Source organism: Leuciscus leuciscus (assembly GCF_965113295.1).
Source record: "Leuciscus leuciscus genome assembly, chromosome: 19".
In the NCBI taxonomy this organism is placed as follows: domain Eukaryota; kingdom Metazoa; phylum Chordata; class Actinopteri; order Cypriniformes; family Leuciscidae; genus Leuciscus; species Leuciscus leuciscus.
Window position 1 is genome coordinate 33,208,084 of NC_138743.1, and position 14,566 is coordinate 33,222,649.

Sequence of the window (14,566 nt, forward strand, 5' to 3'; positions counted from 1 at the left end):
TGTAAAGCCTCAAACAAACAGAAGCTAAAAACCTTAATTTGATGTGTGAAACATGAACAGGGGCCCCAAGTTAACAACTAGAACTGAGCAAATAGTAACGTTAGATGGCTTAGGCAGATTTGGCTTGTTTAGTTCGAGTCAAGAATCTCAATGCACAAAAGAAAAAGTATCAGTAGTGCAGAAGTCAAACTGAGAAGTCATGAAACAGCCAACTCCAGACAGAAATGAATACCAAAGAGAAACATGTTGAGTTTCATGAAGTTTATTAAAACACATAAATTCACTTGACCAGGATAACTTGTCCACTAGACACCACAGTTTGCCCACTAGAGATGGTCTTGACGTGCACGTCTCTTCCTGTAAGAAGTGGTAGAAGCATGAGGGGCATTTAAATACAATTCTCAGTTCCTGAAGTCAACTTACAGCAAGCACTCACTTTTCCTAGTGCAACTTTGCGCACAGGAGCCAGAGGAGGGATGGCACACCGCTGTACTACAGTGGATGAAGATCTAACAGAGGGGGGGAAAGGGTTAAGCCATAGAATTCACTGTAAAAGCACTAATATTAAGGGTTGAGGTAAGGCTGCAGAGCATACTGTTTCCTGCAGAGGAGCCAGTGATGCTGGATCTACAAATGTGAACATCTTCACAACAAAGCGCTTGTAGTGGGTCGGGAACTGAAGACCAGATGATCCAGCCACTGGAACCAATGTGGTCAGGTAACGATCATCCTGGTAAGGGCATCTGAAAGGCAAAGAGGCAGTCAGAAATGCCTTACAGCACACTAGATGGATAAAGACTGGCCTTACTCACCCATCAACCAGAAGATCCCATTGGGGTAGACTGAGTGGACTGGGGGTTGATGTCGCCCAGCAACGTCCCAGCATCAGGACAATGTTGGGGTCGGTCCTCTCCAAAATGTGCACCTCAACATACACAGGCTCCCGCAGGACTTTTGTAACTGGATAATCAGCATCACTGTAGTAGGACGTGTACGCCTCGTCCCCTGAGGAAGAATACAGCGTTTAACTAGAAACTGGAGTTTTAAAGAGGCTTTAGGCATACTTGGGACAGACACTTACCTTCTGCACAGCCTTTGGTGACACATTGACCATTTGCCAGTCTAAGCTCCACCCTGAGGGGTCCAGGAGCAGCTACTGGTGGAGGTGGAGGAACGGTGTTGACCTCCACAACCAGAGCTTCCACAGAGGTACCAGAGTACCTACACTGGAAGAGAAGCCTGGACAACAAACAGTGAGCTTGTTTGGATTTGCATTTGTCAATGATTCACATTTATGATAAAGCATACATCACTTACTCAAAATGGCTGTCCCTTGTAATGGAACCAAGTGGTCCAATACCCACTTCATATGAGGAGGTCATTCTGTTTTCATACACCACATATCCACTGTCCTCCTGCAAATAGTAACATTGTTAGCATCCAATCCATTCTAAGCCATGCAGAACAAAACCACAAGCAGCTACTCGCCATCATGCTTGTGCCACATGCAGTGACAGGGAACTGGTATATAGCAAAGAAAGGTGTGGATCCCACAGGACTGCAAGCTGGATCACTTCCACCCAGGAGACGGACTGAATCCAGGCTCAATCGAGGCAGCGTAACATCTCTAGCCACCACTACCACAAACTGACCATCTCTTATACACTGGACAGTCACTGGAACAAGTTACAAGAGCAGGTTATTGCTGAGGATCAGTTTAACATGAATGCCTCTACATTGACTCTACACTCTTACCTGCCTTCCCATAGTAACACTGCTGTCCATTAAAGCAGCAGTTGATAGCAGCACACTCAGCACCACTGATACCAGGTGGTCCACATTGAATCTGCTCATAATCAGCTACCGTACATTTGTCAAGGGGCTCTGCCTGTGCCACTGGCTGCTTAGGCTGAAACTGCTGAGGAAACTGTTGACTAGCTTGCTGTTGAACTGACTGAGGAAACGGTTGACTAGCCTGCTGTTGAACTGACTGAGGAAACTGTTGACTAGCTTGCTGTTGAACCTGCTGAGGAAACTGTTGACTAGCTTGCTGTTGAACTGGCTTTTGAACCTTCTGAGGAAACCATTGACTAGCTTGCTGTTGAACCTGCTGAGGAAACTGTTGACTAGCTTGCTGTTGAACTGGCTTTTGAACCTTCGGAGGAAACCATTGACTAGCTTGCTGTTGAACCTGCTGAGGAAACTGTTGACTAGCTTGCTGTTGAACTGGCTTTTGAACCTTCGGAGGAAACCATTGACTAGCTTGCTGTTGAACCTGCTGAGGAAACTGTTGACTAGCTTGCTGTTGAACTGGCTTTTGAACCTTCTGAGAAAACCGTTGACTAGCTTGCTGTTGAACTGGCTTTTGAACCTTCTGAGGAAACCATTGACTAGTTTGCTGTTGAACCTGCTGAGGAAACTGTTGACTAGCTTGCTGTTGAACTGGCTTTTGAACCTGCTGAGGAAACTGTTGACTAGCTTGTGGTTGAACCTGCTGAGGAAACTGTTGACTAGCTTGCTGTTGAAATGGCTTTTGAAACCGCTGGTCAGTTTGCTGGAACATCAGCGCATCAGGATTCAGGGGCAGATCACTCCACTTCGGAACAGCATGACTAAACGCACAGAACCAAACACAAAGTGCCAGAAACTGAACAGCACCCCAACTTCCTGCCATTGTTCAACAGCTAGTCACATTGTTGAGGTGCTGCCCTTTGGTCTTTTTGTACTCTACAGACTTTGGCTAATTAATGATAATCCCTCCCTCTTCATTAACAGTCATGATTCTCCAGACTTGCACGAGTGGGAGTTTATGCAACTTGGTGATTCTATTGTTTCTTAGGCCATGTCCACACTAATACGTTTTTGTTTGAAAACGTATATTTTTTGTCTCTGCCATTTTCACGTTGTAGTGTGGACTGTGAAACCGGTGGTATTTAAAAACGATGACGTAAATTTAGTCATGTGACACATATTGTACCAATAGATATTCATGTTTATACCAGTATTGTGCCTGTTATGTGCTATTCACTTTCACACTGTTGCTAAAAATATTCTACATTGCACACTCTTCATATCACAGTCATGCAAAGATGACAGAATTTACTCACATTTGATGTCCTGCGGCAATACATGAGAGCCATTGCGTTTTAGACCAAACATATGGTGACTGCGTGCGACCTGGACCACATCAGTGAATGGTGAGATATTTTACTAAATAAGATGATCCTGTCAGAAGAATTGCGCGATAACTTCATTATTTATCTTTCCATCTGAATCATATCAGTGATCTTTTGTGGGGTTTTACGCATGCGCAGTAAAGGTGAATTTAGCGTTTTCAGGCGTTTTTCAAAAGTTTCTCATCCACACTGAGACGTCCGAAAACGCATGAAAACGGTAGTGTGGACGGAGAGCGTTTATAAAGGAAAACGCCATTTTCAGATGTATCCGGATTAATGTAACCTTAAAAGTCAAGTTGTCCCTTTTAAACGTACATAAAACCACATTGAGCTGAATTCAGAATAGTATGCTAGTACTATTTCTGCCATTCTGAATTCAGCCTTTTTTATATTAGATGTTTTAGCTATTCTGGATTGTTTTTTTTCTTTGAAACACATCATAGTTTTCTTATGGCAACAGGCCTGTATATTTTAAGAAAGTTTTTAGGGATACTTTACCTCTAGAACGATGAATGTGTATTTAAAATGGGTCATTTATGTAGTAGAAATGTGAAATTATTTTTGAATTTGGAGCTTTCTAGACTGAGAAAAGCCAGAAAATGTATTTTTGGCTCATGTGGATGAAAGACAACAACTCCCAGAATGCACTTGCTTCGCTGCCCTATGAGGCCCCTCCCAAGCCACGCCTACCGGTAAGAGAGCGCAGTTAAACAACTAGGCTAGGCTACTAGTTGACTCAAAACTTAAAAGACGCTGTTTTATCGTGAGTCTCCGTGACGAGTCTGCCCGGGATTTCGAGATCGCCCGAAATGTCCGGGATTCGGCTTTTGCGTTCTACAGTAGCCATTCATTGTTTACTGTGGCGAAAATGGCGCGATTAACAGAATAGTATGCTAGTACTATTTCTGCCATTCTGAATTCAGACTTTTTTTATATTAGATGTTTTAGCTATTCTGGATTGGTTTTTTTTCTTTGAAACACATCATAGTTTTCCCATGGCAACAGGCCTGTATATTTTAAGAAAGTTTAAATCACACCTGCTAGCGCACTTCTTAAAATGTTTACGTACTAGGTCAGTAGGCGGTAGAGTACACCGTTTTGTGGCTGTTCGAACACATTCAACCACATGAGCATCTACTCTATGAAAGCAATCTGGTCAAAAGTGTTGGACTACCTCTGGAAGTGGCCAAAAATAGACAAGCTCAAAATTATTAAATAATTTGTCCCTTTTTTTACACCTTCATTTACCACAGTCCACTTGTGATCCGATTTACAAAAATGCTTCTTAGTACCAGGTGTAAACAAGGCCTTGGACAGCTACCTTGTTGGGATACAACAGTTAAGGGATTAATGCTTAAAATGAAAGCAGTCTACATTCCTGGGACTAGCCTGAAATAAATTCAGTATCAACCAATCCTTTATCCCAAGAAATGATTCATACTTGCGTGACTGTAAAAAAGCATTACAAAAAGCCAACGAGTGACCTCAGAGGGGTTTGGGCATCAATATATGCAGTTATGCTAGTCCAACCATAAAGTCATATGTAAAGCCTCAAACAAACAGAAGCTAAAAACCTTAATTTGATGTGTGAAACATGAACAGGGGCCCCAAGTTAACAACTAGAACTGAGCAAATAGTAACGTTAGATGGCTTAGGCAGATTTGGCTTGTTTAGTTCGAGTCAAGAATCTCAATGCACAAAAGAAAAAGTATCAGTAGTGCAGAAGTCAAACTGAGAAGTCATGAAACAGCCAACTCCAGACAGAAATGAATACCAAAGAGAAACATGTTGAGTTTCATGAAGTTTATTAAAACACATAAATTCACTTGACCAGGATAACTTGTCCACTAGACACCACAGTTTGCCCACTAGAGATGGTCTTGACGTGCACGTCTCTTCCTGTAAGAAGTGGTAGAAGCATGAGGGGCATTTAAATACAATTCTCAGTTCCTGAAGTCAACTTACAGCAAGCACTCACTTTTCCTAGTGCAACTTTGCGCACAGGAGCCAGAGGAGGGATGGCACACCGCTGTACTACAGTGGATGAAGATCTAACAGAGGGGGGGGAAAGGGTTAAGCCATAGAATTCACTGTAAAAGCACTAATATTAAGGGTTGAGGTAAGGCTGCAGAGCATACTGTTTCCTGCAGAGGAGCCAGTGATGCTGGATCTACAAATGTGAACATCTTCACAACAAAGCGCTTGTAGTGGGTCGGGAACTGAAGACCAGATGATCCAGCCACTGGAACCAATGTGGTCAGGTAACGATCATCCTGGTAAGGGCATCTGAAAGGCAAAGAGGCAGTCAGAAATGCCTTACAGCACACTAGATGGATAAAGACTGGCCTTACTCACCCATCAACCAGAAGATCCCATTGGGGTAGACTGAGTGGACTGGGGGTTGATGTCGCCCAGCAACGTCCCAGCATCAGGACAATGTTGGGGTCGGTCCTCTCCAAAATGTGCACCTCAACATACACAGGCTCCCGCAGGACTTTTGTAACTGGATAATCAGCATCACTGTAGTAGGACGTGTACGCCTCGTCCCCTGAGGAAGAATACAGCGTTTAACTAGAAACTGGAGTTTTAAAGAGGCTTTAGGCATACTTGGGACAGACACTTACCTTCTGCACAGCCTTTGGTGACACATTGACCATTTGCCAGTCTAAGCTCCACCCTGAGGGGTCCAGGAGCAGCTACTGGTGGAGGTGGAGGAACGGTGTTGACCTCCACAACCAGAGCTTCCACAGAGGTACCAGAGTACCTACACTGGAAGAGAAGCCTGGACAACAAACAGTGAGCTTGTTTGGATTTGCATTTGTCAATGATTCACATTTATGATAAAGCATACATCACTTACTCAAAATGGCTGTCCCTTGTAATGGAACCAAGTGGTCCAATACCCACTTCATATGAGGAGGTCATTCTGTTTTCATACACCACATATCCACTGTCCTCCTGCAAATAGTAACATTGTTAGCATCCAATCCATTCTAAGCCATGCAGAACAAAACCACAAGCAGCTACTCGCCATCATGCTTGTGCCACATGCAGTGACAGGGAACTGGTATATAGCAAAGAAAGGTGTGGATCCCACAGGACTGCAAGCTGGATCACTTCCACCCAGGAGACGGACTGAATCCAGGCTCAATCGAGGCAGCGTAACATCTCTAGCCACCACTACCACAAACTGACCATCTCTTATACACTGGACAGTCACTGGAACAAGTTACAAGAGCAGGTTATTGCTGAGGATCAGTTTAACATGAATGCCTCTACATTGACTCTACACTCTTACCTGCCTTCCCATAGTAACACTGCTGTCCATTAAAGCAGCAGTTGATAGCAGCACACTCAGCACCACTGATACCAGGTGGTCCACATTGAATCTGCTCATAATCAGCTACCGTACATTTGTCAAGGGGCTCTGCCTGTGCCACTGGCTGCTTAGGCTGAAACTGCTGAGGAAACTGTTGACTAGCTTGCTGTTGAACTGACTGAGGAAACGGTTGACTAGCCTGCTGTTGAACTGACTGAGGAAACTGTTGACTAGCTTGCTGTTGAACCTGCTGAGGAAACTGTTGACTAGCTTGCTGTTGAACTGGCTTTTGAACCTTCTGAGGAAACCATTGACTAGCTTGCTGTTGAACCTGCTGAGGAAACTGTTGACTAGCTTGCTGTTGAACTGGCTTTTGAACCTTCGGAGGAAACCATTGACTAGCTTGCTGTTGAACCTGCTGAGGAAACTGTTGACTAGCTTGCTGTTGAACTGGCTTTTGAACCTTCGGAGGAAACCATTGACTAGCTTGCTGTTGAACCTGCTGAGGAAACTGTTGACTAGCTTGCTGTTGAACTGGCTTTTGAACCTTCTGAGAAAACCGTTGACTAGCTTGCTGTTGAACTGGCTTTTGAACCTTCTGAGGAAACCATTGACTAGTTTGCTGTTGAACCTGCTGAGGAAACTGTTGACTAGCTTGCTGTTGAACTGGCTTTTGAACCTGCTGAGGAAACTGTTGACTAGCTTGTGGTTGAACCTGCTGAGGAAACTGTTGACTAGCTTGCTGTTGAAATGGCTTTTGAAACCGCTGGTCAGTTTGCTGGAACATCAGCGCATCAGGATTCAGGAGCAGATCACTCCACTTCGGAACAGCATGACTAAACACACAGAACCAAACACAAAGTGCCAGAAACTGAACAGCACCCCAACTTCCTGCCATTGTTCAACAGCTAGTCACATTGTTGAGGTGCTGCCCTTTGGTCTTTTTGTACTCTACAGACTTTGGCTAATTAATGATAATCCCTCCCTCTTCATTAACAGTCATGATTCTCCAGACTTGCACGAGTGGGAGTTTATGCAACTTGGTGATTCTATTGTTTCTTAGGCCATGTCCACACTAATACGTTTTTGTTTGAAAACGTATATTTTTTGTCTCTGCCATTTTCACGTTGTAGTGTGGACTGTGAAACCGGTGGTATTTAAAAACGATGACGTAAATTTAGTCATGTGACACATATTGTTTATACCAGTATTGTGCCTGTTATGTGCTATTCACTTTCACACTGTTGCTAAAAATATTCTACATTGCACACTCTTCATATCACAGTCATGCAAAGATGACAGAATTTACTCACATTTGATGTCCTGCGGCAATACATGAGAGCCATTGCGTTTTAGACCAAACATATGGTGACTGCGTGCGACCTGGACCACATCAGTGAATGGTGAGATATTTTACTAAATAAGATGATCCTGTCAGAAGAATTGCGCGATAACTTCATTATTTATCTTTCCATCTGAATCATATCAGTGATCTTTTGTGGGGTTTTACGCATGCGCAGTAAAGGTGAATTTAGCGTTTTCAGGCGTTTTTCAAAAGTTTCTCATCCACACTGAGACGTCCGAAAACGGTAGTGTGGACAGAGAGCGTTTATAAAGGAAAACGCCATTTTCAGATGTATCCGGATTAATGTAACCTTAAAAGTCAAGTTTTCCCTTTTAAACGTACATAAAACCACATTGAGCTGAATTCAGAATAGTATGCTAGTACTATTTCTGCCATTCTGAATTCAGCCTTTTTTATATTAGATGTTTTAGCTATTCTGGATTGTTTTTTTTCTTTGAAACACATCATAGTTTTCTTATGGCAACAGGCCTGTATATTTTAAGAAAGTTTTTAGGGATACTTTACCTGTAGAACGATGAATGTGTATTTAAAATGGGTCATTTATGTAGTAGAAATGTGAAATTATTTTTGAATTTGGAGCTTTCTAGACTGAGAAAAGCCAGAAAATGTATTTTTGGCTCATGTGGATGAAAGACAACAACTCCCAGAATGCACTTGCTTCGCTGCCCTATGAGGCCACTCCCAAGCCACGCCTACCGGTAAGAGAGCGCAGTTAAACAACTAGGCTAGGCTACTAGTTGACTCAAAACTTAAAAGACGCTGTTTTATCGTGAGTCTCCGTGACGAGTCTGCCCGGGATTTCGAGATCGCCCAAAATGTCCGGGATTCGGCTTTTGCGTTCTACAGTAGCCATTCATTGTTTACTGTGGCGAAAATGGCGCGATTAACAGAATAGTATGCTAGTACTATTTCTGCCATTCTGAATTCAGCCTTTTTTTATATTAGATGTTTTAGCTATTCTGGATTGGTTTTTTTTCTTTGAAACACATCATAGTTTTCCCATGGCAACAGGCCTGTATATTTTAAGAAAGTTTAAATCACACCTGCTAGCGCACTTCTTAAAATGTTTACGTACTAGGTCAGTAGGCGGTAGAGTACACCGTTTTGTGGCTGTTCGAACACATTCAACCACATGAGCATCTACTCTATGAAAGCAATCTGGTCGAAAGTGTTGGACTACCTCTGGAAGTGGCCAAAAATAGACAAGCTCAAAATTATTAAATAATTTGTCCCTTTTTTTACACCTTCATTTACCACAGTCCACTTGTGATCCGATTTACAAAAATGCTTCTTAGTACCAGGTGTAAACAAGGCCTTGGACAGCTACCTTGTTGGGATACAACAGTTAAGGGATTAATGCTTAAAATGAAAGCAGTCTACATTCCTGGGACTAGCCTGAAATAAATTCAGTATCAACCAATCCTTTATCCCAAGAAATGATTCATACTTGCGTGACTGTAAAAAAGCATTACAAAAAGCCAACGAGTGACCTCAGAGGGGTTTGGGCATCAATATATGCAGTTATGCTAGTCCAACCATAAAGTCATATGTAAAGCCTCAAACAAACAGAAGCTAAAAACCTTAATTTGATGTGTGAAACATGAACAGGGGCCCCAAGTTAACAACTAGAACTGAGCAAATAGTAACGTTAGATGGCTTAGGCAGATTTGGCTTGTTTAGTTCGAGTCAAGAATCTCAATGCACAAAAGAAAAAGTATCAGTAGTGCAGAAGTCAAACTGAGAAGTCATGAAACAGCCAACTCCAGACAGAAATGAATACCAAAGAGAAACATGTTGAGTTTCATGAAGTTTATTAAAACACATAAATTCACTTGACCAGGATAACTTGTCCACTAGACACCACAGTTTGCCCACTAGAGATGGTCTTGACGTGCACGTCTCTTCCTGTAAGAAGTGGTAGAAGCATGAGGGGCATTTAAATACAATTCTCAGTTCCTGAAGTCAACTTACAGCAAGCACTCACTTTTCCTAGTGCAACTTTGCGCACAGGAGCCAGAGGAGGGATGGCACACCGCTGTACTACAGTGGATGAAGATCTAACAGAGGGGGGGAAAGGGTTAAGCCATAGAATTCACTGTAAAAGCACTAATATTAAGGGTTGAGGTAAGGCTGCAGAGCATACTGTTTCCTGCAGAGGAGCCAGTGATGCTGGATCTACAAATGTGAACATCTTCACAACAAAGCGCTTGTAGTGGGTCGGGAACTGAAGACCAGATGATCCAGCCACTGGAACCAATGTGGTCAGGTAACGATCATCCTGGTAAGGGCATCTGAAAGGCAAAGAGGCAGTCAGAAATGCCTTACAGCACACTAGATGGATAAAGACTGGCCTTACTCACCCATCAACCAGAAGATCCCATTGGGGTAGACTGAGTGGACTGGGGGTTGATGTCGCCCAGCAACGTCCCAGCATCAGGACAATGTTGGGGTCGGTCCTCTCCAAAATGTGCACCTCAACATACACAGGCTCCCGCAGGACTTTTGTAACTGGATAATCAGCATCACTGTAGTAGGACGTGTACGCCTCGTCCCCTGAGGAAGAATACAGCGTTTAACTAGAAACTGGAGTTTTAAAGAGGCTTTAGGCATACTTGGGACAGACACTTACCTTCTGCACAGCCTTTGGTGACACATTGACCATTTGCCAGTCTAAGCTCCACCCTGAGGGGTCCAGGAGCAGCTACTGGTGGAGGTGGAGGAACGGTGTTGACCTCCACAACCAGAGCTTCCACAGAGGTACCAGAGTACCTACACTGGAAGAGAAGCCTGGACAACAAACAGTGAGCTTGTTTGGATTTGCATTTGTCAATGATTCACATTTATGATAAAGCATACATCACTTACTCAAAATGGCTGTCCCTTGTAATGGAACCAAGTGGTCCAATACCCACTTCATATGAGGAGGTCATTCTGTTTTCATACACCACATATCCACTGTCCTCCTGCAAATAGTAACATTGTTAGCATCCAATCCATTCTAAGCCATGCAGAACAAAACCACAAGCAGCTACTCGCCATCATGCTTGTGCCACATGCAGTGACAGGGAACTGGTATATAGCAAAGAAAGGTGTGGATCCCACAGGACTGCAAGCTGGATCACTTCCACCCAGGAGACGGACTGAATCCAGGCTCAATCGAGGCAGCGTAACATCTCTAGCCACCACTACCACAAACTGACCATCTCTTATACACTGGACAGTCACTGGAACAAGTTACAAGAGCAGGTTATTGCTGAGGATCAGTTTAACATGAATGCCTCTACATTGACTCTACACTCTTACCTGCCTTCCCATAGTAACACTGCTGTCCATTAAAGCAGCAGTTGATAGCAGCACACTCAGCACCACTGATACCAGGTGGTCCACATTGAATCTGCTCATAATCAGCTACCGTACATTTGTCAAGGGGCTCTGCCTGTGCCACTGGCTGCTTAGGCTGAAACTGCTGAGGAAACTGTTGACTAGCTTGCTGTTGAACTGACTGAGGAAACGGTTGACTAGCCTGCTGTTGAACTGACTGAGGAAACTGTTGACTAGCTTGCTGTTGAACCTGCTGAGGAAACTGTTGACTAGCTTGCTGTTGAACTGGCTTTTGAACCTTCTGAGGAAACCATTGACTAGCTTGCTGTTGAACCTGCTGAGGAAACTGTTGACTAGCTTGCTGTTGAACTGGCTTTTGAACCTTCGGAGGAAACCATTGACTAGCTTGCTGTTGAACCTGCTGAGGAAACTGTTGACTAGCTTGCTGTTGAACTGGCTTTTGAACCTTCGGAGGAAACCATTGACTAGCTTGCTGTTGAACCTGCTGAGGAAACTGTTGACTAGCTTGCTGTTGAACTGGCTTTTGAACCTTCTGAGAAAACCGTTGACTAGCTTGCTGTTGAACTGGCTTTTGAACCTTCTGAGGAAACCATTGACTAGTTTGCTGTTGAACCTGCTGAGGAAACTGTTGACTAGCTTGCTGTTGAACTGGCTTTTGAACCTGCTGAGGAAACTGTTGACTAGCTTGTGGTTGAACCTGCTGAGGAAACTGTTGACTAGCTTGCTGTTGAAATGGCTTTTGAAACCGCTGGTCAGTTTGCTGGAACATCAGCGCATCAGGATTCAGGGGCAGATCACTCCACTTCGGAACAGCATGACTAAACGCACAGAACCAAACACAAAGTGCCAGAAACTGAACAGCACCCCAACTTCCTGCCATTGTTCAACAGCTAGTCACATTGTTGAGGTGCTGCCCTTTGGTCTTTTTGTACTCTACAGACTTTGGCTAATTAATGATAATCCCTCCCTCTTCATTAACAGTCATGATTCTCCAGACTTGCACGAGTGGGAGTTTATGCAACTTGGTGATTCTATTGTTTCTTAGGCCATGTCCACACTAATACGTTTTTGTTTGAAAACGTATATTTTTTGTCTCTGCCATTTTCACGTTGTAGTGTGGACTGTGAAACCGGTGGTATTTAAAAACGATGACGTAAATTTAGTCATGTGACACATATTGTACCAATAGATATTCATGTTTATACCAGTATTGTGCCTGTTATGTGCTATTCACTTTCACACTGTTGCTAAAAATATTCTACATTGCACACTCTTCATATCACAGTCATGCAAAGATGACAGAATTTACTCACATTTGATGTCCTGCGGCAATACATGAGAGCCATTGCGTTTTAGACCAAACATATGGTGACTGCGTGCGACCTGGACCACATCAGTGAATGGTGAGATATTTTACTAAATAAGATGATCCTGTCAGAAGAATTGCGCGATAACTTCATTATTTATCTTTCCATCTGAATCATATCAGTGATCTTTTGTGGGGTTTTACGCATGCGCAGTAAAGGGGAATTTAGCGTTTTCAGGCGTTTTTCAAAATTTTCTCATCCACACTGAGACGTCCGAAAACGGTAGTGTGGACAGAGAGCGTTTATAAAGGAAAACGCCATTTTCAGATGTATCCGGATTAATGTAACCTTAAAAGTCAAGTTTTCCCTTTTAAACGTACATAAAACCACATTGAGCTGAATTCAGAATAGTATGCTAGTACTATTTCTGCCATTCTGAATTCAGCCTTTTTTATATTAGATGTTTTAGCTATTCTGGATTGTTTTTTTTCTTTGAAACACATCATAGTTTTCTTATGGCAACAGGCCTGTATATTTTAAGAAAGTTTTTAGGGATACTTTACCTGTAGAACGATGAATGTGTATTTAAAATGGGTCATTTATGTAGTAGAAATGTGAAATTATTTTTGAATTTGGAGCTTTCTAGACTGAGAAAAGCCAGAAAATGTATTTTTGGCTCATGTGGATGAAAGACAACAACTCCCAGAATGCACTTGCTTCGCTGCCCTATGAGGCCACTCCCAAGCCACGCCTACCGGTAAGAGAGCGCAGTTAAACAACTAGGCTAGGCTACTAGTTGACTCAAAACTTAAAAGACGCTGTTTTATCGTGAGTCTCCGTGACGAGTCTGCCCGGGATTTCGAGATCGCCCAAAATGTCCGGGATTCGGCTTTTGCGTTCTACAGTAGCCATTCATTGTTTACTGTGGCGAAAATGGCGCGATTAACAGAATAGTATGCTAGTACTATTTCTGCCATTCTGAATTCAGCCTTTTTTTATATTAGATGTTTTAGCTATTCTGGATTGGTTTTTTTTCTTTGAAACACATCATAGTTTTCCCATGGCAACAGGCCTGTATATTTTAAGAAAGTTTAAATCACACCTGCTAGCGCACTTCTTAAAATGTTTACGTACTAGGTCAGTAGGCGGTAGAGTACACCGTTTTGTGGCTGTTCGAACACATTCAACCACATGAGCATCTACTCTATGAAAGCAATCTGGTCGAAAGTGTTGGACTACCTCTGGAAGTGGCCAAAAATAGACAAGCTCAAAATTATTAAATAATTTGTCCCTTTTTTTACACCTTCATTTACCACAGTCCACTTGTGATCCGATTTACAAAAATGCTTCTTAGTACCAGGTGTAAACAAGGCCTTGGACAGCTACCTTGTTGGGATACAACAGTTAAGGGATTAATGCTTAAAATGAAAGCAGTCTACATTCCTGGGACTAGCCTGAAATAAATTCAGTATCAACCAATCCTTTATCCCAAGAAATGATTCATACTTGCGTGACTGTAAAAAAGCATTACAAAAAGCCAACGAGTGACCTCAGAGGGGTTTGGGCATCAATATATGCAGTTATGCTAGTCCAACCATAAAGTCATATGTAAAGCCTCAAACAAACAGAAGCTAAAAACCTTAATTTGATGTGTGAAACATGAACAGGGGCCCCAAGTTAACAACTAGAACTGAGCAAATAGTAACGTTAGATGGCTTAGGCAGATTTGGCTTGTTTAGTTCGAGTCAAGAATCTCAATGCACAAAAGAAAAAGTATCAGTAGTGCAGAAGTCAAACTGAGAAGTCATGAAACAGCCAACTCCAGACAGAAATGAATACCAAAGAGAAACATGTTGAGTTTCATGAAGTTTATTAAAACACATAAATTCACTTGACCAGGATAACTTGTCCACTAGACACCACAGTTTGCCCACTAGAGATGGTCTTGACGTGCACGTCTCTTCCTGTAAGAAGTGGTAGAAGCATGAGGGGCATTTAAATACAATTCTCAGTTCCTGAAGTCAACTTACAGCAAGCACTCACTTTTCCTAGTGCA

The 14,566-nt window shown here is 42.8% G+C and overlaps 1 protein-coding gene, 1 long non-coding RNA gene and 2 pseudogenes across 4 annotated transcripts in view; 1 reads left to right on the forward strand and 3 right to left on the reverse strand.

The window, feature by feature from the left end:
- The window catches only part of LOC309482595, a 475,034-nt gene that overhangs the window by 165,964 nt on the left and 294,504 nt on the right, over positions 1-14,566 (forward strand). The window lies entirely within an intron of this gene.
- Positions 545-5,097, reverse strand: LOC309482372 (zona pellucida sperm-binding protein 4-like; annotated as a pseudogene). The gene is made up of 6 exons: positions 5,008-5,097; positions 1,756-2,239; positions 1,318-1,676; positions 1,082-1,239; positions 813-1,005; positions 545-743 (listed from the first exon to the last, which is right to left on the reverse strand). The product of its transcript is annotated as a zona pellucida sperm-binding protein 4-like (transcript).
- On the reverse strand, positions 5,264-6,129 carry LOC309482373 (zona pellucida sperm-binding protein 4-like; the record flags this gene model as incomplete). Its single annotated transcript, XM_082147718.1, has 4 exons — positions 6,037-6,129; positions 5,801-5,958; positions 5,532-5,724; positions 5,264-5,462 (listed from the first exon to the last, which is right to left on the reverse strand). The coding sequence occupies exons 1-4, from the start codon at positions 6,099-6,101 to the stop codon at positions 5,264-5,266; spliced, it is 615 nt and encodes a 204-aa protein (XP_082003844.1). The 5' UTR covers positions 6,102-6,129.
- LOC309482374 (zona pellucida sperm-binding protein 4-like) lies at positions 9,954-14,496 on the reverse strand (annotated as a pseudogene). Its single transcript has 6 exons — positions 14,407-14,496; positions 11,165-11,648; positions 10,727-11,085; positions 10,491-10,648; positions 10,222-10,414; positions 9,954-10,152 (listed from the first exon to the last, which is right to left on the reverse strand). The product of its transcript is annotated as a zona pellucida sperm-binding protein 4-like (transcript).